The sequence below is a fragment of the Mytilus edulis genome, chromosome 8 (genome assembly GCF_963676685.1).
Source record: "Mytilus edulis chromosome 8, xbMytEdul2.2, whole genome shotgun sequence".
Classification (NCBI taxonomy): Eukaryota; Metazoa; Mollusca; class Bivalvia; order Mytilida; family Mytilidae; genus Mytilus; species Mytilus edulis.
Genome location: NC_092351.1, coordinates 44,988,373 through 45,011,372, shown reverse-complemented (window position 1 = coordinate 45,011,372; position 23,000 = coordinate 44,988,373). Strand labels below are relative to the sequence as shown.

The following is a 23,000-nucleotide window of genomic DNA, read 5'->3' as shown; positions in this document are numbered from 1 at the left end:
TATATATATTGGTTAAAATATTAACTTCACCATGAAAAATCTAAATTCTTACCTTCATTTTTGACGTATAAGAGGGCTAGATGTCAAGTTATCCTATTTTTTTGTATCAACCATCTATCGATTTATACAGACAAACATAATTTGATGAGGATGTTTAGAAATAATTTGAATTTAATAGGTATAAATTTCATCTTATTCAAGTGAAAGTAAATCTTTTTGTATGCACTATTTACACGAATTATGCCATTAAAAAATGGAAACAACATTTTATAATTTTTACACTCCGTGTCGTTTTTTCTTAAATGAATTCTGATATCCTGTATTTACCTTGCTTCAACATGAAATATGGGGTTCAATGCTGAAAACCCTTTTGGTAGCTGCACTTAGTACGGTTTTTATAGTATGTTTTACTTTGACAACATTTCAAAGGAAATATTCTGTGTGCATGTAAAACTGGTTAAACATCCACCTTACACTCACACGGTTTGCCTGTCTGTTGTTTGTTTGTTATAAAAAAAAAACTGGTTCAAACAAAATCAAAATGATGAACATTGTACATATGAACAAATATAAAAGCAAGCTGTGAATTCCAATACTATTAAACTATACAACAATTTCGAATAGAAACAATTTGTTCTTATGTATAAACCCAATAACAAAAACAACCTTGTTAGTTTTCACATGACTAACATATACCATATACATGATTTTAGATTTTAAATTTTTTTGTAAAACAAACTTTGACTCTCTAATTCGCAAGAATAACATTATATCGATCCAGTATAGGCTGCCTTTTTCAGAGAACGCTCAGATTTATTTCAAAGACATATACTTCTTCTGTAATATTTTCCCAAACTTCTATGCCCGGTCGATTTTGGAAAAAGGACTAGAATTCTATCAAGACGTTGAGCTGATTTTTAGTATAAGCATACCAATAGTACTTGAGAATTCTGATTCCTGTCCGGCTTTGGCTTTACCTATTGTCTGTTTTGGTGTATACGCTCTACATAAGTAGATCTATTGGATTTTTAAATAGTTTTTCCTTCAACGCGGCATCATCGAAGAGAAATTTATTGCCGAAATGCGCATCTGGTTCAGAGAAATCTCCGCCCCCCCCCCCCCCCCCCCTTTCTGCTATAACACAATGTTCTAATACAAAATCTTATGCACAACCTGTAGTGTGAAAAAAACGGTGACCTACACTTTTAAATTTTATTTCAATTATAATGATATAAATTACAGTATAGATAAAAAAAGAAACTTTTTTAAAATCTTCATTTCTTAACTATTTTTTGTTTTGTTCGGCCTATCACAAACATTACTTAGTTATTCCCCTTGCACAACGTTCTTCTGCCAAACAAATGAGATTTGTGAAAAAAGCATGTACCGGCGAAATTTATTATTTTCTAAGTTATTTAAAACGAATCTGAACGGTAAACTTACCTCAAAATTATCAAAAGGAAGCGATACAGGTAGCTCATTACGATGTAAGTGCTGATTACATAAATGACAACACTGGAGAAGGAGGAAAACGCTTCTTTAAAAAAGGGGGGTTTCTATTTTGCTTTCCATACATATTGGATTGAGAGTTAAATGAATCTTTTAAAGTTCAGTATTTATCACAAAATATTAAAATTCATTGATTTAGTTTCAGTTGAGGTATTAATGATCACTTTTTCAATAACAAAATTGTGATGCAAGTGTTTTGAATGTCCCAGAAAATGACCTTGTCTTTACCCTGTTTTTTACAAATACTATATTTAACCTTGGTTAAAACTCAAATTTGATAAGTTCAGTTGGAAAGCATTAGTGTAGCCTGTTTAAGGTTTAGAGTTTTGACTTTTAAGTATAAACCCATATGGACTGGCTGCATCTTCTCATGATTATGTGCTTCCTAATACACCTTATCGCTATTTAGTCCATCCCGCGAAAAACAGTCATTTATACAACTTCCTGTTTTGGGTCACCGGCCGTAAAATGGAGGTCATCAGAAGTGAGCTGAGGGAGAAAAAACTTTAGAAAGTGATCATCAAGAAACTTTGATATACATGTAGTATGATCCACTTTTTTCGAAATTAAAATTAAAGTAAAAAAATATTTTGTTTGAAGTATTTACAGTAGTTTAAACAGGTCTCATTAAAAAGTATCATGCATGCATACATGTGATTCTTCCGACGGGAGTTAAAATCTCCCGCTTTTCAGACCCTCTTCCGTCCCTCCCGTTAAAAATTGAAATCTTCCGCTTTTTGAAAATTATGTCAATCTCAAAAAATTTCAGAAGACATTTCTGTTTACAAAATAGACACGGACAGGGAAAAAGTACGAGAAACTCAAAATTCATATGGGAAAAGTCCGAGAAAAACGGAAGTTTCCTTTAATGAAAATTGTGTCAAAAAAGGTAAATAGAAAAATAGCCTCGAGTAATCAATGAAGGTGTGAAGGATTAGACTGTATATATACAACAATAAAAGATGATTGGCATTTACCTAGTAATCAACTAGCTAGTTAAATATACACTCTGAATGATTAAAAGTGAAATACTGACAATGGAACAGTTGTATAAACATCGATTTTGATGCTGTTGAAAACATGGAACAGACTTACAGTTTATACTGAACCTTAAAGACAATACAATCAACTCAAATATGATATGTATGGCTTGTTTTCTACCAAAGCCAATGAAACACCTTTACATATAAAAGTGTGTTTGTCTTATAATTTGACAAAATGCAAACTGTATGTTATCACCAAATACCCCAGCATCAAATTAAAGAAGACAAAGTATCTTAGCCAAATTTAAAAATGGTGCAAGTCAAGTGCCAAGGGTCAAGATCATGCTTACTACACTTCATGCAAAGCTGACTATGGTGGACCTAATTACTTGACTAAAATAGGAGACAGCTACCCACCAGAAGACCCACAACTCAATCAATTCAACACCTTCTGTTACAAACATGTTCAGTAGTGGTACTAAAGTTGACAATGTAGCTAAAGAAGAGGTACTTTTTGCCATGTATGATGGCTGATCACTTTATCTTGGAACTATATATGATGAATAAATTTTTGAGCCCCCTTATCTTCTATTTTACTGAGTAAAAAATGGCTATGCAGGTGTTCTAAGGTATGGAATCGTTGTTTGTTTAACAAAAAAGGAAGATATATATATGCAGTTTAAACACACACACAAAATCTTCCGTATGTCAATAAAAAGGTCGATAAAAAATCTCCAGTTATGAGGCCCAAACTCCAGCTGAAAATTTCCATATCTCCAGTTGTGGCTTGACAACTCTGTCACATGTCTGTGCATGGTGCATTGTTTAAACATGGTCCCAGATAACTTCAACTGGATGAAAAAGTTGTGTAATTTTAGAACTTATCCGGAATGGAATAAATACCAATTAGGTGTATCTTTGTGTATGTAAATTTTATGTACAAATGTATCTATGTTTTTTATAAATCAATGTTCTTTTTCCTTATACTTGTATTCACTTCATGCCCTCTGTGGGCCCTTAGTTGGTAATAAATATCTTATCGCTATTTTACGAAATTTTCCTTTGATCTTGCTGACTGATAATTTCCTTTCTCCATTTTTCTCAGCAGAGTGAGTGATATGAAAATTAATACTAGAAACTAAGGGGGCGCATGGCACTGCTAATAAAATTGACATGAAATTAATAATGTTGTCATATATGTAAAATAGTGATAAACAGATTATCATTGGTCATCTCAACTCGATTGCTTTTCTCACTTTCGCCGTACCGACTCAAGCAAAAAAAAAACAATCTTGTTGAAATGATCAATGATAATCTATAATTATCTATCTATCTTATCTATCTTATCTCTATCATTAAATTGTCTTGAAGACGCCACCATAAATGGCAAAACATCAAGACTAGAATAAAGCATTTCCTTGCAGTAATCCAGAATGTTGTTGTCATTTTATAATTACTAGAACACACCCGCGAAATCGCGGGCATATACAGCTTGTAGACTGTTGTAGGATGATTTTTTGTAAAAGATATTATGTATGGAGATTTTCATAAAAGGTATCAAAAGCCCTCTCCCTTTTTCCAAAGTCCGATATTTGTTTTCTTTCTGTTAAATTCAATTATTTTCGTGTGTCTGACTCTGGCCTCAGACCACAATTATTCTTCTCCTTTGCTACAATGCTTCTTTTGGTAAAAGTCAAATCAAATTAACAATTTGCACCGTTTCAAACATGAAATAAATGTAACTGCTTCTATATAGACCATTATTAGTCTAATAAAATATGCTTCTAGGACAATCCATCAGTGTTTTCTTTTTCTTTTGAGAGCCTTAAGTAATTATTAACATGCCAATGGTAGGATATGAATCATGTATAAATGACTAAGGCGAATTTTACGGGTGGTCGGACGGGTCCTGATCCCGAAATCCCGGGCTTAAAACCATGAAATCCCGAGATGCAGAATTTAAAGAAATGCATCGAAATCGAAAAATATATTCCCGGATCCAGTAAGGATCAATCCCCAAATCCCGAGCTTAAAAACACCCGATCCCGAAGCCCCGAAAAAGGTCCTGCCTACTTCTTATCTCTACCTTACTTTCATTTTTGCCAAATCACTATTTTCCCTGTCAACAATAAATTGTTATGCCCCATTTATGGGCATTATGTTTTCTAGTCTGTACATCCGTTCGTTCGTCCGTCCGTGTCTGTCCCGCTTCAGGTTAAAGTTTTTGGTTGAGGTAGTTTTAGATGAAGTTGAGGATGTTTTACTTATTTTAATATATATGCAAGTGGTATGACCCCTTAAATAGTAAACATTTCAAAGAAAACAGTAGACAGAATCAGGGCCGACTTTCTATACTAACATACTAACATAGAAAGTCCCTGATAGAATACAGACAGTCTCTATATAGTTAAGTAGTATAATTGTAGATAAACGCGAAAAATAATTGTCTTCTCTAAGGAGGTATAATAGTTGTGGTTCTTGCGATCTAAACACCATGATATGAAACGCGAAAAATAATTGTCCTCTCTAAGGAGATATAATAGTTGTGATTCTTGCGCTCTAAACACCATGATATTGAGAACGCTCTGAATGGCTTACTTTTTTCCCATTTTTGTTATCCATCATACGATTGGTTGTACTTATGTCAAATGTTTTACTTATTTTAATATATATACAACTGGCATGACCCCTTAAATGGTAAACATTTCAAAGAAAACAGTAGACAGAATCAGGGCCGACTTTCTATACTAACATACTAACATAGAAAGTCCCTGATAGAATACAGACAGTCTCTATATAGTTAAGTAGTATAATTGTAGATAAACGCGAAAAATAATTGTCTTCTCTAAGGAGGTATAATAGTTGTGGTTCTTGCGATCTAAACACCATGATATGAAACGCGAAAAATAATTGTCCTCTCTAAGGAGATATAATAGTTGTGATTCTTGCGCTCTAAACACCATGATATTGAGAACGCTCTGAATGGCTTACTTTTTTCCCATTTTTGTTATCCATCATACGATTGGTTGTACTTATGTCAAATGTTTTACTTATTTTAATATATATACAACTGGCATGACCCCTTAAATGGTAAACATTTCAAAGAAAACAGTAGACAGAATACAGAGAGTCTCTATATATTAAAGTAGTATAATCGTAGTTTACATGTAGATAAACGCGAAAAATAATTGTCCTCTATAAGGAGGTATAATAGTTGTGGTTCTTGCGATCTAAACACCATGATATGGAGAACGCTCTGATTGGCTTATTTATTTTTCATTTTTGTTATCTATCATACGATTGGTTGTATTTGTGCATCTTTAAAACCGGAAGTCTTATCTATGACTAAAAGTCAGTCCGATGACGGAATCATATCCGGACTCCTTTTTTATTGTTTTTTTCCCAAAATAACTCAATCTGAATAATCATAAGAATGGATGACAAATGCGACTATGTATGTTACCTATAGGTCACAGAGGCATGATGATTGATTTATTGTGGAAGGAAGAGAAGCGACACCCAAAATGAGGTCTTCTCATTTAATAGTATAGATGTATTCCGAAGGTTTCAACATGTTCAACACAACCGCAGCATACTTCAGTAAAAATGGAAAAGGGGATTCTGAACAGGAAAACGTGTAATAAATTTGCAAAAACATTGCATGGAAAACAAAAATGGAAAAAAAACAAAGCACAAAAAATAAAATCTGAATATCAATGAAAAAAGTACTAAAAGTTATCATGGTTATTACTCAGCAGTTCTAGGAGATCATACAGTCATTATTAATTGAAATGAAGACCCTGTGGTCATCTTTAAGCATCTGTAAGTTGCATCTGATTTCAAAAATAAACTATTCATAGTAATTTTAGGAACTTTGATGCATACCATTCTTTGACCTATAATCATGATAATGGTTTACTTTTATAAATTTAGACTTGGATGGAGAGTAATATCTCATTGGCACTCATACCTCATCTTCTTATATCTATATACAATATGCAGCCTGACTTTGAATTATTCTGGTTTACATGTACCAATGAATCAAATGAGGTACACCCATGAGAAAAAAAAGAGTACTGACACGAAACACTGAAAATTAAAAAGGGGAACAGAGAGCACTCACATCAAACCATACACGAGAAATAAAATGTCAAAACACAAAAACATGTAAAATAAAAAGGCTGAAAATGTTGCAAGAAAGTAACCCTTTACCACCCTCTTTGGTATCCATCTAGATTACTCTACCAGCCTGTACCATTAGAAGGTGTTGGTTCACTCGTCTAGATGTCGTGTGTGGATAAATTAGTATTTTAACTTTAGACAGTGGGAAAGTGTATGAATTTATGTCTTAAAAATGGGAAAATGTTTTTTTATTCAATGCTTATCTTATTCTATTAGTATTACTAAGATAAAAAAAAAAATTTAATGAAACAAATATTTGCCTAATATAGGTTTGAACTTGAAACTGGTATCCCAACAGCAACATATTCGATGTTTATGCAATACAGAATTACACAGAAATACACATCACAGTGGCCATGACAGACAGCAACAGGACAGCAGAGGAGTTAGTAAAAGTTCATGGATGATGGTGGCTGGAGCAGGATTATTCTCTTACTCCGTAAATAATATAATACATTTAAAAAGGGGGAGGTAAATTCCAAGGGGAAATCAAAAGTTGTTATATGTCATTTATCAGTTTTATCATACCACTAAAACAACCTTTTTTTTAAATGAAACAAATTTATTACTTTTCAACATTAACTTAAAAATTAATTTTTCATGAAGTCGATCAGATTACTTCTTAAATCATTATCAATTTGTTCATTAGCATGATTTTTTGTTTACATTGTAAGTCATCAAGGTCATAGGTACATATTGTAATACAATGTACTATCAGCTTCAGCTTATTAAAACCTTAAAAGTTTGATCTCACTCTCTCTTGGGAAATATATCATGATTGAAAACCAATTCAACATTTTTTTCAACATGTTCAAAAATGTTAATATCCTCCTTAGGCTTTTTGCTGTTGAATTATAAATGTTTGAAATAAAAATAACAACCTATACATACTGAAATAACTCCAATCATTAATGAGACAGTTACAATTTTAGTTGCTTGGTCTCTATAAATTTTGTAAACAAACAATGCTAATTGACAAAATATTTTAAATCCTAATGTGCCAACTTCTAATCTAATAATGGTGCTTCAGCTAAAAAAAAAATGGAAATTTATTTAGAGCTTCCCATCCATAATTCATGTAACTGGAGACTTGACAACAATTGGTTGATTTATACTTGTGATACAATTTATATTATAACCTTTATTATATTTTTTCCAAATTAAACAAAGAACAAATGTTTAATTGTGACCATAGTATTAATTGATCCTCCTTCTGCCAAGTCAAAGTTTGCTTTCTTTCATACACAAGTGAAATCATGCAAATATTTGTGTATATACTAAATTAAATGTCATCCAAAATTAAGCTACTGTGGATTTAGTTATTTTCATGGGTACCAAATTTCATGAATTTAGGAGAAATTGTATTTTCATGGACACAGATTTTTGGTCTTAATGCAATAGCTTGCTTCCAAGCTTAAGTCTATACTATAGAAAATGTGTACTTCGTTGAAGATTTAGATTTGCACAATTCCCCCAAAAATGGTATCCAACAAATGATAATGAATTCTCATTGTGTGAAAATAATGTTTACATTTGTTGATGATCAAGTGAGTTTTGCAAGCATATAATCATGATAAAAGAAAACCTTCCGCATTTTCCCTAAAAACTGATTTACTTTTTGTTCAGTTTTAAATTGCTACACTTTTCTGTTTTGTCAGCAGACAACTCTTGAATCTGTTTTTTTGTGTTTATTTAAGGTATGGAAAGCTAGACATCAGTTACAAGATCTGAAGAACCAATTAATTGTTTTTGCACTTGATGATGAGAAGGATAATAAAGATAGTGGTACTGACAAAACAAAACAAAAAGTACAAGGTATGGACATTTGTAATCTTTGTAAAAAAGAAGTGGAAGATGAACTCTATTTTTTACTTAAATGTTCATCTTTGGAAAGAGAGAGAGTTTCCATTATTTCCAACATTGTTAAAAGTTACAAAAACTTTCACAATTTAGATTATCAATCACAATTTATTTGGCTGATGTCCAATGAAGATAGTCACATTTTTAATCAAGTGAGCAATTTAATTAATAATTTAAATGTTGCTCGAAAACAACTATTAGAAACTAAGTAAATTTATATATTTTACTGTCAAAAAGACAGTGGCATAATTAAGATATTTGTAATTTTAGCTTCTTATTGTATGATCATAAAAGCACCAGGGGAAAAACCAGAATATTTAAATTCAGTTTCCTATATTTTTTAGGATCCCTGTATTTGTCAAAGCTGAAACATGATACATTGTTTTATAAATATACATTAGTGTGTCTTTCTTTTCTCTTGATTGTAATCATTGATTTAATTGTATTCAAATAATTGTAATCATTTTGTTATCATTTGTACCAAATTTAACTTGTGATTATTCTGCCTGTAATGGGCATCTTTAATTGACAATAAAATATATTTGATTTGAGGTGTAACATAGTCTCTGCCTTGGCAAATAGAAGACCTCAAAAGGATATATTTTTTAAAGTTTATAGGACAATTTACAATGACAAATAAAAAGTAGTAAAAGTAAACATATTAAAGATGCGGTATGACTGCAAATGAAACAACTTTCCACCAGAGACTAAATTACATAGCAACTATAATTAATCATATGACATTCAACAATGAGAAAATCCCATGCCACAACCCAAGTTATAAAAGCTCTGACTAACAACAACAACAACAAAAGGAATACATAAAAACAAGGAGGAAAAAATTGAACGAATATCTCTTCGAACTTGTGATTAGGCAACTATATATTTCACTACCAAACAGTAATGTCAGCAATGTATACATCAATTTCAAGTTCAAGAACTTTTACTACAACTTCTCTTTTGCAAGTCACTTGTTTAACACCTATGTTTTCAAAAGTGTCCTGAATTCATTAAAGTGGCATTCAGCTTTTAAAAGCTTGTTTTTTTTTAATATATATCCTATTATTTATAGAATATCTTAAATGCATTATCTATATTACAGAACCTACCCCACCGAATGATCAAGTTATACCTTCCTATGTACCTTACCTGTTGATTGGAGCTGGAACTGCATCACACAGTGCAATGAGAGCAATCAGACTCAGAGACCATAAAGCTCAGGTACCAGATACTGTTGATTCTATTTTTTTTCGTTGAATTTAACGAATACAAGTGAACCACAAAATTAAATGTGCAATGAGTGATGTATTTTCAACAGGATTGAAGGCATACAAAACCACTAAATTAAATATCTACAGAGATGCAGGTTATCTTTGAAAATTGGTTCCCCATGAAAATAAATGATTCTATGTAGTGGTTATATTAACCTCTAATCAATTAAATTGTACTAAAAAAGACACCCATTTGTTTTCAAAAACCAAAGATAATCAATGAGTTAAAGAGTGATCATCTATTTATTTACAGGTGTTGATTGTAGGAGATGAAGATAATAACCCGTACAGCAGACCTCCATTGTCCAAAGAATTATGGTATGGGGAACAAACAGGGTCAGTACCTAACAAATTTGGCTGTTTAAATTTTCTGCTCAACCCAGGAGCATTATGTTTTTTTGAGCCTTCAACTTTAGTCAGAAAAGCGAGACATAGCGATCCTACATTCTGTCGGTGTCGTCGTCGGCATACATTCCGTCGGTGTCGTTAAAGTGGTTAAAGTTTTTGAAATTTTAATAACTTTCTTAAACTATACTGGATTTCTACCAGACTTGGACAGAGGCTTGTTTATGATCATAAGATAATATTCAGAAGTAAATTTTGTAAAATAAAATTCCATTTTTTCTGTATTTTACTTATAAATGAACTTAGTTTTTCTGCCAGAAAACACAACATTCACTCTGTGGTTAAAGTTTTTAAGATTTTTAAAATAACTTTCTTAACCTATCCTAGGCTTGTACCGGACTTGGACAGAAGCTTGTTTTATGATCATAAGATAGAATCCAGAAGTACATTTTGTAAAATAATTAATTCATTTTTTCCATATTTTACTTTTAAATGGACTTAGATTTTCCCAGAAAACAACACTTTCACTATGTGGTTAAAGTTTATAAAATTTTAATAACTTTCTAATACTATTTTGGATTCTTACCAAACATGGACAGAAGCTTGTTTTATGATCATAAGATAGAATCCAGAAGTAAATTTTGTAAATAATTCATTTTTTACGTATTTTACTTTTAAATGGACTTATATTTTCTACCAAAAAACAACACTCTATGGTTAAAGTTTATAAAATTTATATTTTAATAACTTTCTTATATATATATATATATACTATTTGTACCAAACACAGAAGCTTGTTTATGATCATAAGCTTGTATCTAGAAGGAAATTTTGTTAAAATTTTGTTCCTGTGTATCTGTATTTTACTTTTAAATATAAATGGACTTTGTTGACATTACATACAGTCTGCAGATAAGTTTTAAAACATTTATTAGATTCATGAACTATCCTGGAATTTTATCAACATGATCAAACTTGGACAGAAGCTTCCTACAATCAAAAGATAGTATCAAGAGGAATATTTTATTGATTTTTTTCCCCTTTTTTTTTTTATAGCCTGCGATTAACAGCAAGAGTAGGCGAGACACTGGGTTCCGCAGAACCCTTTCAAATTTTTTTGGTTTGTTTGTCCATCTGTCCAGTTCCAGGTTAAAATTTTTGGTCAAGGGTGTTTTTGATGAAGTTGAAAACCAATCAACTAGAAACTTAGTACCGGTACATATGTACCATATAATATGAGCTTTTTTGTATGAATGCTAAATTAGAGTTTTGTCCTCAATTTCACTGTCCACTGAACATAAAAAATGATGGTGTGAGTGGGCCATCCATGTACTATGGTCACATTTTTGTTGACATTACATACAGTCTGCAGTTAAAGTTTTAAAACATTTATTAGATTCATAAACTATCCTGGATTTTTATCAACATGATCAAACTTGGACAGAAGCTTCCTACACAAATTGCTTATGAGAAATTTCTATTATAAAAGATAGAGCTGTGGTATGATTGCCAATGAGACAACTATTCATGAAATCTAAACAACAAAGATGTTAACCACAAGAGGACACCAGATACCTTCAATAATAAACAAAACCCAAACCAAATACATGTATAAAGCTATAAAAGGTCCCACTATTGACAGTAGGATAAATTTCATATATAATACATCTTTCCACTCAATTTTCCCAGTTTAATTAAATTTTCTTATATCAATAAAGATTTAATTTGTTACATGTCATTCAATTAAAATGTGTTGATGGTTTACCGCTCAACCTGCTTTTTTACCCCTGAATCATTTTGAATTGCCATGTTAGTTATTTAAAAAGTTGTGAATCATTGTAGGTTCATTATGAATAACATATTTTTTTATTGTAGAATATTTTATGATCCAAACGATTTTTATGGTATACCAGAAGATCTTCCATCAACAAAATATGGTGGAGTAGCTGTTCTGCAAAATAGAAAGGTGATATTTTATTTTATTGTCCTTCCCTATGCTTATGTCACCCTCTCTAGTCCCTTTATAATTTGTATCATGGCTTTGAGACAAGCAAAGGACATCACTTGACACGATGTGAAGCTACGCTGGCTCGCCAAAAAGGTTCACATAGTGGCTCGCTGCTGATATTACATGATATCAATGTGTAAAAAACCTGATAATCTATACTTTTCATTTTTAAATTTTAGTTTTAGAGATTATTCTTATTTTCTGAATTATTTTTTTCATTTTATGGTTGTTTATTTGAGTTTATAAAAAATGATTTAAATATTGTATTTAACTAAAATTTATTTCTATTTTTAGGTCATCAAATTGAATACAGAAGACAGAATAGCATTCTTAGACAATGGCAGTGAAATAAAGTATGATAAATGTCTCATAGCTACAGGTAAGTGTTGGTAGAATCGCACAATAAGATTTTTCACTTTGTGTAGTTTTGCGTAGATTTGTTTGTAGCATGTGCAAGATCTGAAGACATCCCATACAGGGGATAAGTTCAGTGACCTTTTAGCATCCAATTAAATCTATCCCTGGAAAAGCTTTGGTATTTTTAACTATGGTTTATCAAAGAAACTGTCATGTCAACTACTTTTTTACGATAGTAGAGGGGCATTATGTTTTCTGGTCTGTTCGTTCGTCCTTCGGTCCGTTCGTCCCGCTTTAAGTTTTTGGTCAAGGTAGTTTTTGATGAAGTTGAAGTCCAATCAACTTGAAACTTAGTATACATGTTCCCTGTGATATGATCTTTCTAATTTAAATGCCAAACTAGAGTTTTTACCCCAATTTCACGGTCCACTAAACACAGAAAATGATAGTGTGAGTGGGGCATCCCTGTACTATGGACACATTCTTGTTTTTAGTAATATGTAGTACACCTTTGCATACTGGTTCTAAAACAGGTTCTCATTTAAAAACAAAATCATTTTAATGTGCAAACAAAATAAAAAAGGTTTCAAGTAGTTAAACCACAGAGTCAACTTGCGATTTCATTATCTAAAAGACTGTAAGTAATTTCATTGTTTGTACCCGAAAGAAAATAAGAAGGTTTCATTGGATTTACCAACCATACAATTTTTGTGTACACTTTTGAAAATATTACCCAAAATGCATATGTGATTCTGAAACATCATATTCTTCCTGTAAAAGCATTCTGCATATATTTTTAAAAATGGGGGTATACTGTTTTACCTCTGTCTGTCCAGCCATCTGTCAGTCCGTCCATCAGTCTGTCAGTCGGTCCGTCACATGAATATTTTCTTGGCATTTTTCTCAGGAACTACAATACAAGGATTTCTGAAATTTGGTTTCAAGGTTTATATATGTCAGCTATACTGTGTATTGAGTTTTCAGAGTCTTCGCTCAACAGTTTCGTATTTACCGATCACTTGTATAATTTTACACATGATAGCCAAGTTGAAAATTTTTGTCACACTTTTCTCAGGAACTACAATACAAGGATTTCTGAAACTTGTTTTCCGGGATTATACAAGTCAGCTTTACCATGTGATGTGTTTTCAGATTCATCCCTCAACAACTTCCTGTTTACCAAACACTTGCATATTATTACACTTTAAATTTATCCACTTGCGGCAGGGGTATCATCAGTGAGCAGTAGATCACAGTTTTACTTTTTTTGTATTTTAGGTGGTAGACCAAAAAATCTTCCTGTGTTTGAAAATGCCAGTAAAGCAGTGCAATCAAGAGTTCATTTGTTCAGAAATGTATGTATTTTAAAACATCAAGGAATTTGTTTTGTTTACGATTATAAATTTGGTCCTCAATTGTCAGAAAGAAACCTGTATTTATTCTATGCCAATGAAAAATAGAAAAATCTGCAACTGAAACAAAGGAGTAGGTTCAGTAAGACCCCTTTTTAGCCCCAAAATATAGCAGTTTCACAAAATTGTGAAAATGTATTCTTTCAGCTATGTACTGGAAAGTAGAATGCTTCTGCTACATAAATATGGGCTGTTTTTGACAATAATATGCACATATATCTGGTACTAGCATCATTAAGTCATGCTAAATTACTGAAATCTTCACAATTTTAGCATTTTAATTAAATTTTAGACGGTTTCGGTCTTGAATGAAAGTGGCTGCATTCGTGTTCATTCATAATATTGAAATGTAAGTTGTATTTGATGATAATACATAACATATGTAAAGGTTGAGGATGAACACTGATGCGGCCACTTTAATTTTTGACAAAAACCATCTGAAAAGTGACGTTTTTTGGCATATTTGATAGATTTTTCATATTTAAGCTTCAATCGGAGCATTTTTAATGACTAAATCAGTTAAAATCTTTCACATAAACTTATCGAATCAATTGAAATAGACACTCAAGTGTTTAAAAAGTGTCCAAAATCTTTCGTTAGATGAACCTGAAATTTGAGGCCAAAATCAGCCCTTACCGGACCTACTCCTTTATGTGTTCCAAATGGTCACTATATGCACTTGATCAAAGTAAGTTGAATTAGTGGCACATACACATAGAACATTAATAGTGGTACCAAACACCTTGACTAAAATTAATTTGGCTCGTTTTATTCTCATAAACATAATATAAAAGTTTCAAAAAACTAGAACCACACTCTTATCAAGAATTCCATTGGATATATATTGAAGATCCTGTGAACTAGATGAAAAAGAAACAGAAAAACATTTTCTAATGACATATCCATTATATTCAGATTTGAGATATGACTTTTTACTTGAATGCGTTAAATATATTGAAAATTTTAACAGTATGAGTTTAAATGATCAATTTGTTAATATCATGAACTGCGAAGAAATACAGCAATATTTTTGTAAGAATCTGCATAAATTCTTTTTACGTCTTAAACTTTTCACTTTCGACTAGTGATAAAACATGATTAAGGTTAACTTGATTTTTGTTTTAATTTTAAGTTAAAACTTTATACTGAAGTTTTTTTATTTAATGGATTGAAATATTATTAACTGTGATAGATATAGTAACATTATTTTATTTTATCTTAATTTTTATTCAGTATTTTTAATCGTCTAGATTTTTATCTATTTTTTACTTAACAGATAACTAGTTTGTAACTTAGTGTAAATACAGATTTTTTTAAGAATTTTGTGTAAATATAGAGTTTTAAAAGTGTCTCATAAGTCAATTTTATGGCTGGGTATTGATTGAATGTTTTATGTGATGATATGTATATTGTGTACTTTATTATGTCAATCAATATGTGACACTATAATAAAATAAGTTTATTTTATCTTATCTATAGCAGTTTGACAAAGACAAATTATAATCATTGAGAACTTAATATTTCCTTATCAATAGAATGTGATTAAAAAACATTCAGCTAATTTTTACAGAGTTATCTCCCTGTAGGACTATGTACCCCCTTTTAAAATTTGTAACTTGCATTTTTAAAATCAGATTAGCTGAAAGATTGTTTGAATTGCTTCATTCATTTAGAATTAAAATTTCCAATTCTATGGATACTTGATGAACACTTGCAGACCTGACAACGGGCGTATGACGTTTGCTCCGATTTTGAAAATTTTCATTCTTTCATTTGCGCCGATTTAATTTTTTCATTTGCGCCGATTTTATATTTGCTTCTTATTAGATTTACAGGTACATGTACTGTACTATACCATTGATAAAATCTGGTTATAATTGTTGTTCATTTATGTTTAAAGGGATAATTCGCGATTTTTCACTTTTCATCTTATTATGTTCATAATACCTTAAAAAACATATTCACCAAGTTTTATTTTGATATGAAATCTAATAAAGAAGAAAATTGGGAATTATTAATTTTATTTTTTGAAACTTCCTGACTTATGTGACGTAGTTTAAGTCTTTGATGCATGCCGGGAGTGAAAATATCTCATTTAAGTCTTGTTTGTTAACCATCTAATAACGCGATTTAAAGCGCATCGACGACTTTTGGTGTAGCTATTAACCAACGAAAAATAAGTGATAGCCATGCAACTTTTAAAATAAGATCGTGTGGATTTTTTAAAACGAATTTTAATAATAAAAGTAAATCATACAAAAGAACATTTTTATGATTTTTTTTCTAACAATACTTTAAACAAACATACGAAACTGACATGATCGATAGTGTATTAAAAATACATGTTTGTATTCTGACCTTTTTGCTTCATTCCAGCAATCATTTTCACTTGCTTGTACGGTGGAAACAATAAAATGTGTATTGTTTTGTGACACCTAAAGAATGTGGAATGCGTAGTTTAACTCAAGGTAATTAAAAGATTAGCATTATGTAATTCTAATCTTTTGATCCTCATTCAGTGAAATCTAGGCGTCACGGTTCACTGGCATTTCAGGTGTGAACAACATTTCGTATCAATTGTAAACGGGAGTCAGACAAAGTTTCAGACACATGAATGTAAAAAAAAATAATTAAAATTAATTAACGGGAATAATAAGATCGCACAATAACTGGATAGCTGTTGTATATTTTTATATTTTGCATAAGATCACTTTTAATGAATTATGACTTTTGATTACTTTAGTAATGATAAAATACTGAATTATTTTAATTGAAGAATTTATAAATAAAAATAGCCTTCTAAACACGAGTTTATGAACTAAAAATTGTACTATTTCAAATTAGGAACGGCAGCCTTAAATATTTCAAACAGATCATTAACAATTGCAATTATATAATTTAGTCCATCCAAAGTGATCTTTAATTACCTATTTAGGAATTAAACTGCTCATCAAAATATTTTAAATCTCACAACACATGAATACTTCAGATATTTGAAAAAAGGAGTTTTAAAAAATTGACAGGAAATTAAAGGATCTAATTGGAATGGAATCAACAAATTACGAACAGATATGCTTTTCAAGTGTGAAAAACATCAACAAAATTTATACATAATCGGGAATGTCCTTCTTAAAATACTCTTTGTCTCACACCGTAACTATATATAATACTTTAGCTATTTGACCAACGATGTATTAAAAAAAAATGAACGAATTAAATGTCATCTTTCCCTATTTTTTAATGTAATTATAGGTCTGTTTCAACTGGCAAGTATACCACTAAAACGGACAAGCAGTTTATTCTTTAAATTGCTGTCATTGAATATCAAGAGAGAAAATAAATCCCGAAATTGATTTGAAACTTTGATACTCTATAGTTTTCCTGGAAAATATTCACATCCCTCGGTATACGTGTACTTCCAGTTGCATATATATTACATCTTTTGGTATACTATAGTCTATCGTCATTTGATTATAACATACTGTTGGCATACGTGGACTTGTCATTTTACAAAACTTTAACCCAATTTACGCAAAATGTATGTTTCTTTCTTATGTTCTATGTATACGTCTATATGTTTTAATTTGCGCTATAGGTCCGTAACTTATAACCCAGGCGTATATACGAATGGTCGACAAGTGCGTACATTTTTTCAAATCAATATGTCTGGCCTTCACCATTGACAACGAGTATATATTACATTTTACCAAATTTACCCTTGGAAAAAATACGTATATTTATAGATTATCGTTGATCATCTCAACGAGAAAGGCAATCGAGTTGAGATGACCAATGATAATCTGTTTATCGCTATTTTACCTATGACGATGTTGTCAATTTCATGTCAATTTCGTTAGCAACGCCACGTGCCTGCTTAGTTTCTAGCAATAATTTTCCATCTCAAGCGAGTAGCATGATATGAAAAATTATCACAAAAAAAGATCAAAGGAAATATGCACAAATTAGCGATAAAGATTTTTATTTCATCAAATCTGTTTTTTTTTTTTTTGGTATTATTTATATTTTTATAAATAATTTTCTTTTCACCAGAAATGTTATTCATAAACAAGCGTATGAGTTTAGTAATATCACTTTCGGACACGCAAGATAGAGATGTATATTATACACCTAATAGTTCAAAATGGAAAGTTATAAGTTATCGGCCGTGTACACTTATCAATACACTAAGAAGTGAAACGATGCATGAATTTGCAAACTCGACAGGAAATCGCTTGAATACCCGGACGTGTCACCTCACACCCCCTACAATATCTTTGGGAGTAATACCTTTAGCCATGCGGGTGATCAGTGGAGCGAAGATCTAATTTATTTGAATAAAGTTTATTACATAAAAGAATTATGAACTAATTAGATTTCCGAAAACAATTCAAGTTTCACGGAAGACTTATTTATGATTTGAAATTTTGACTTTTTCACTATTAAATTCCTATATTATAAGTCTAAAATAACAGATCATGGTTATTTAAAAAAAAAAATAAAAAAATTCCGTATCAAGTTAGTTAACTAGTTAACTAGTCGGATAAAACAACCGTACGATTGACGAGATATCGACACGCAATTACGACTACATCGGGTTACTGTAGTTTTGGTCCTTAGACATATCGCGACTACAAATCGGAGAAGGTGACAAAATGGCTGATCGCAGAGAATTGATACTCTAAATTTAAAATCGATGGTGATCTCTTATCTAGCAGAATAAAACTTTAATATCTATGAATTTAAGCATTTTTATACAGAATAAACATAATATCAATTTTTGATTTTTTTGCGAAGTTTCCCTTTAAGTTAATTTTCATTCATATTGTTCTGAAACTTCGTTATAACATGATGGACATATTACACACTGAAACGAGCCGAGGAGTCAATTCTTTAATCATCGAGGGCCATACATATCGGAAGGTTAGTGTCCTGAAACAAAACAACTGTACACATCTTATAAATGTACCATCAATTGTGTAAAGCCAGGGTCAACAAGGATTCTATTGTCAAAACACTGATCGAGCATAAACATGTGGCAGATGTCAGAAAGACAGAGGTTAAAGAACTACGGGTACTGTCAAGGAAAAAGTCTGGAGGTGTATCATGTAGGCCTTCTTCCATCTCCCCGTAGTGAGCAGGGGACAACAGTTATATGTTATGATTGACAATTCATAACATTTGTACAAATGGCTAATGGACGAGGTCTAAAATGATAAATGAAAAATAACATGACTCTGATGTTCTCTCATTTGCACTCATACCACATCTTCTTATATCTATTCACCTGTAATTTACCTGTAAAAAATCGGCGCAAATGAAATGCAGATCGGCGCAAATGCAAAACGCCGCTGACAACTATCACAATATATGGGGGATATTCCCTATGATAGGAGTTGATCTGATTTTTAAAATTCTTTATCATGTAAAGTGAACACCTAAGCACAGGCATTCAAATGAGTTAAAATGGGATTTAAGCACATACATACTCAATTCAAACAATACAGAAGTAGATTAAAAACTCTGACAACAATATAAGAGAAGCTGTAGGTCTTCTTGCACTTAAAATCCCCCACAGAGATTTTAAAAAGTTGGCAGGTACGCACTTGCTGTAATATTCTTTTGAAATACAAGAGTATGATCATGTTCCCTCAGCACTGGACTTACTGTTTATTCCCTGCTTGGCATTAAAGTTAATATGTATCAACAGAATATCCTGACCCCTTACACAATTCTTTTTATAAATATTGTAATTGAATTTATGATGTCATGTTCGTCTAACTCTTCTCTTATTTTTAGATTAATGATTTTGTCAGATTACACACCATTGCTCATACAAGAAAGTCAATAGCTATCATTGGTGGAGGTTTCCTAGGAAGTGAATTAGCCTGTGGTTTAGCACATAGAGGTAAATTTTAATCAGATTGTATGTTCATGAATTTGATTTTTTGTTTGACATTCTTTCATATGAAATATATGTATCTTTATTTCTCAAAAAAAAAACAAGTTACATTGGTACAAGCATGCCTGTTTGACTATATTATCATGATTTGGAAGAAATGTAAATTCTTATTCTATTATGAAGTTCTGCATAGGCTTTCAAAACTCCTGAAATAAAATATTGATATATTGTAAGTCAGCAGATCAGCAATGTCAAGATTTTTATGAGCTGTTCCCATCTTATACCCATGTAGGGGGCTTTTTATGAATGTATTACCTGAGGTCGATCTGTGTAATTTACATCATTGAACAATGACTTAATAATATACACATTATACTGAATATTCTAATGAAACAACGTTTGTAACGTTCATTTTGATTGGATAACGTCACTTTCTTACATGGCATCAATTGACAATTGATGCTATGGGACGTACGCGCAAGCGCAGACGGCATACTTTTAACATTGTTTTCTGTCAGTTTCATTAGAATGGAGATAACAATATTGTATTTTAAGCTCCGACGGCATCAATTTGGGATTTGATGGTCGCAAATACCTGTTTACTGTCTCCGCTAACGGGTCGCCAGTAAACTTAATTTGCGACCATCAAATCCCCAATTGATGCCGTCAGAGCTTAAAATACAATACAGTTATCTCCTAAATGTATGAATATGAACAGAAAGTCACAAACAAGTGATAATAAAAATTTGTTAAAAGCCATCTTTCTTAAATAAGAAAAAGATAATTCTCCATCTTTAAAAAATATGTGATCGCCAATGAGACAGCTCTTCACAAGAGACCTCATGCCTGCATTTAAAGAAGTGATTATTCTGATTTACAAGTTCCATGGACTTTGATCTATTATATGTTTAATGAAGTGATATAGAATTTTTCCTCTCTTGGTGAGAGTTATGGTATGATATGTCTCTTGTAGCCCTTGTAATATTGTTACAAGTATGTTCTGTATCCCTTCAACTCCTTTTAGTTTTGCCATCAAAGAAATTAAGAGTGAAACAGGCTTTATAGATGAAGGATTGGTCACGTGCAATTATGTAACTCCCTCCACTTACTGTGATTATCATTTGTTGCTCTATGTCATTTTTTGGAGTTTGTTGTTTTATACTTAATACAAGCCTTTGTTTTTCTCATTTTGATTTGTTACATATTTTCATGTCAAGGTCCTTTATAGCTTTTAATGTCATAAAAGTTTTGATTCATTGTTGAAGGTCGTATGGTGACATATAGTTACTAACATCTACTTCATTTGGTCTTTAGTGGAGAGTTGTCTCATTGGCAATCATACTTTATATCCTTGTTTTATATTATTCTGTCAATGGTGGTCTTATTGTTAATTTTGTTAAATATCTCTGTGTTAAATAAGATAATCCACACTATCATATACATGGTATAGGTGTGATAATACTAGTAGCATACACACATTTTATTGCAAAGGAGACTGAACAGTCAAATAAGAGATAAGAAGTTAACAATATATAGTGAAATGTCACCATGAACCATTGTGAAACACTTCAAAAAAGACAAGATAAATGCTGATTTTGTTGCAAACACATGATATTCCAAATAAGTTCAAAATCTTACATTCATGATCCAAATTGGGCTCTTTACAAGGGAGATAATCATGGTTCCTGTTTTTTTTTTGTAATGAGTGAATAAAGTTTTTTTTGTTTAAGTTGTGTTTCCTTATTTTTTGTTCTGCTTAATTCAATTCTAAGTCATTCTTATGCTCTGTTATTCTTTAAAGCAATTTTGATATTTAATTTCTTAAATATTTTCAAATTGATTTTAAGAATTACAAGCTTTCATTTCTGTTCAGATTATCACATAAGAATAAAAGAGACAATTTAAGGTTATTTATATTTTATTTCTTACAAGTCAACATATTTGGCACTATAACAAGCATAACAAAATCATTAACAATAATAATCATTCATAATAGTACAGTTCATATCATAATCATTCAGTGTCGTTTAAATATAGCACAATATTTGTTTAAAATGTCAGTAATGTACACTCACACTCGATGCTGCTGCACTATCTTTGGTGAAAGTCCATTATAAATGTTTTGTGAATATCCTGAAAACATCACTGATGACATGGGTGTATATCCATACATATATGACGGCACAAATCGTGGATCAAACACTTGTTGTGAAGCAGGGGATGCTGGGTACTGTTGATGACTGAAATATCCTGGCATCTGTGTGGATTGTGTTCCACTAACGTTGTGTGGAGGCGGACAAGGTATTCCCATGGCTGCAAGTTGTGACGCTTCCACACCACCACTTGGAAAGTAGCTTGTCTTGCCATCTTTTTGTTGACGTTTTTCTTTCATCCTACGATTTTGGAACCAAGTCTTGATCTGTTGTTCGCTGAGGTTTAATCTTTGAGCTATACCTGCACGTTCTTCAATAGGTAGATACTTGCTGCTTTTGTAACGTTTCTCCAACTCATTGACTTGGTTATTAGTAAAGGCAACTCTGGCCCTCTTTCTGGATTCTGATGTGTTGCTGTCTGAATCATCAGTTGTGGAATTCGGTGAGATGCAGTCTCTTGATTTAGAATCTGTTGAGTTAAGGCTGCTGTTCTCTGAGTCGAATGAGTGATTTCGCTTTCGCTTCAACTTCAAGTCACTGTTTTGTAAAGCAAGTGGTAGTGACAATGGTGTGCTGGTCATTGGTGATACCTCTGACTGAAGCTTGACCGGCGTAAACATGCTGTCATTGAAGTTTATGACAGCTGGTTGAGTATGCTCTGACTTCTCACTTCGGCTGCTCTTTGCCAGATTCTCAATAGAAAATGACATTTTTGCTGGTTTCTGATATGTGCTGCTAAGATCCATGATAAATTCTCAATGTGTGAAATGATAGAACTTTTCTCTAAGATAGACAATTTGAGTATGAGTTGACAGTGACACAGACAGTTTATATACCAGATCTCCCAATAACACTAATCAGTTTTCACAGCTTTTCTTATCACAACAACCCCATATTGTGCCTATTCTTTGATGCTAATTAATTCATTAATGAACAACATAAAATAAGTAATTGTTTACATCACTAATCAGCATTGAGCAACTTTCATTCAACCAAGCCATATTTATTAAACAAACACCTT

General features: G+C 31.7%; 2 protein-coding genes across 3 annotated transcripts in view; one reads left to right on the top strand and one right to left on the bottom strand.

Annotated features, from left to right (window-relative positions):
* Window positions 1–1,327: 1,327 nt before the first annotated feature.
* The window catches only part of LOC139485694 (apoptosis-inducing factor 1, mitochondrial-like), a 43,656-nt gene continuing 21,983 nt past the window's right edge, over window positions 1,328–23,000 (top strand). Inside the window, exons 1-9 of one of the 2 annotated variants that reach the window (XR_011655366.1) lie at window positions 1,328–1,487; window positions 6,944–7,113; window positions 8,372–8,489; window positions 9,637–9,755; window positions 10,059–10,141; window positions 12,026–12,116; window positions 12,453–12,537; window positions 13,794–13,870; window positions 19,724–19,832. Coding sequence is in view for 1 of the 2 variants with exons in the window: in XM_071270337.1 (XP_071126438.1) it covers window positions 1,382–1,487; window positions 6,944–7,113; window positions 8,372–8,489; window positions 9,637–9,755; window positions 10,059–10,141; window positions 12,026–12,116; window positions 12,453–12,537; window positions 13,794–13,870; window positions 19,724–19,832 (958 nt within the window). In the remaining variant the exon portion in view is untranslated. The remainder of the gene's footprint in view (window positions 1,488–6,943; window positions 7,114–8,371; window positions 8,490–9,636; window positions 9,756–10,058; window positions 10,142–12,025; window positions 12,117–12,452; window positions 12,538–13,793; window positions 13,871–19,723; window positions 19,833–23,000) is intronic. The other variant, XM_071270337.1, reaches the window with a different exon arrangement.
* On the bottom strand, window positions 21,750–22,946 carry LOC139487018 (homeobox protein ceh-30-like). The gene has a single exon (XM_071272038.1). The coding sequence runs from the start codon at window positions 22,723–22,725 to the stop codon at window positions 21,898–21,900; it is 828 nt and encodes a 275-aa protein (XP_071128139.1). The 5' UTR covers window positions 22,726–22,946; the 3' UTR covers window positions 21,750–21,897.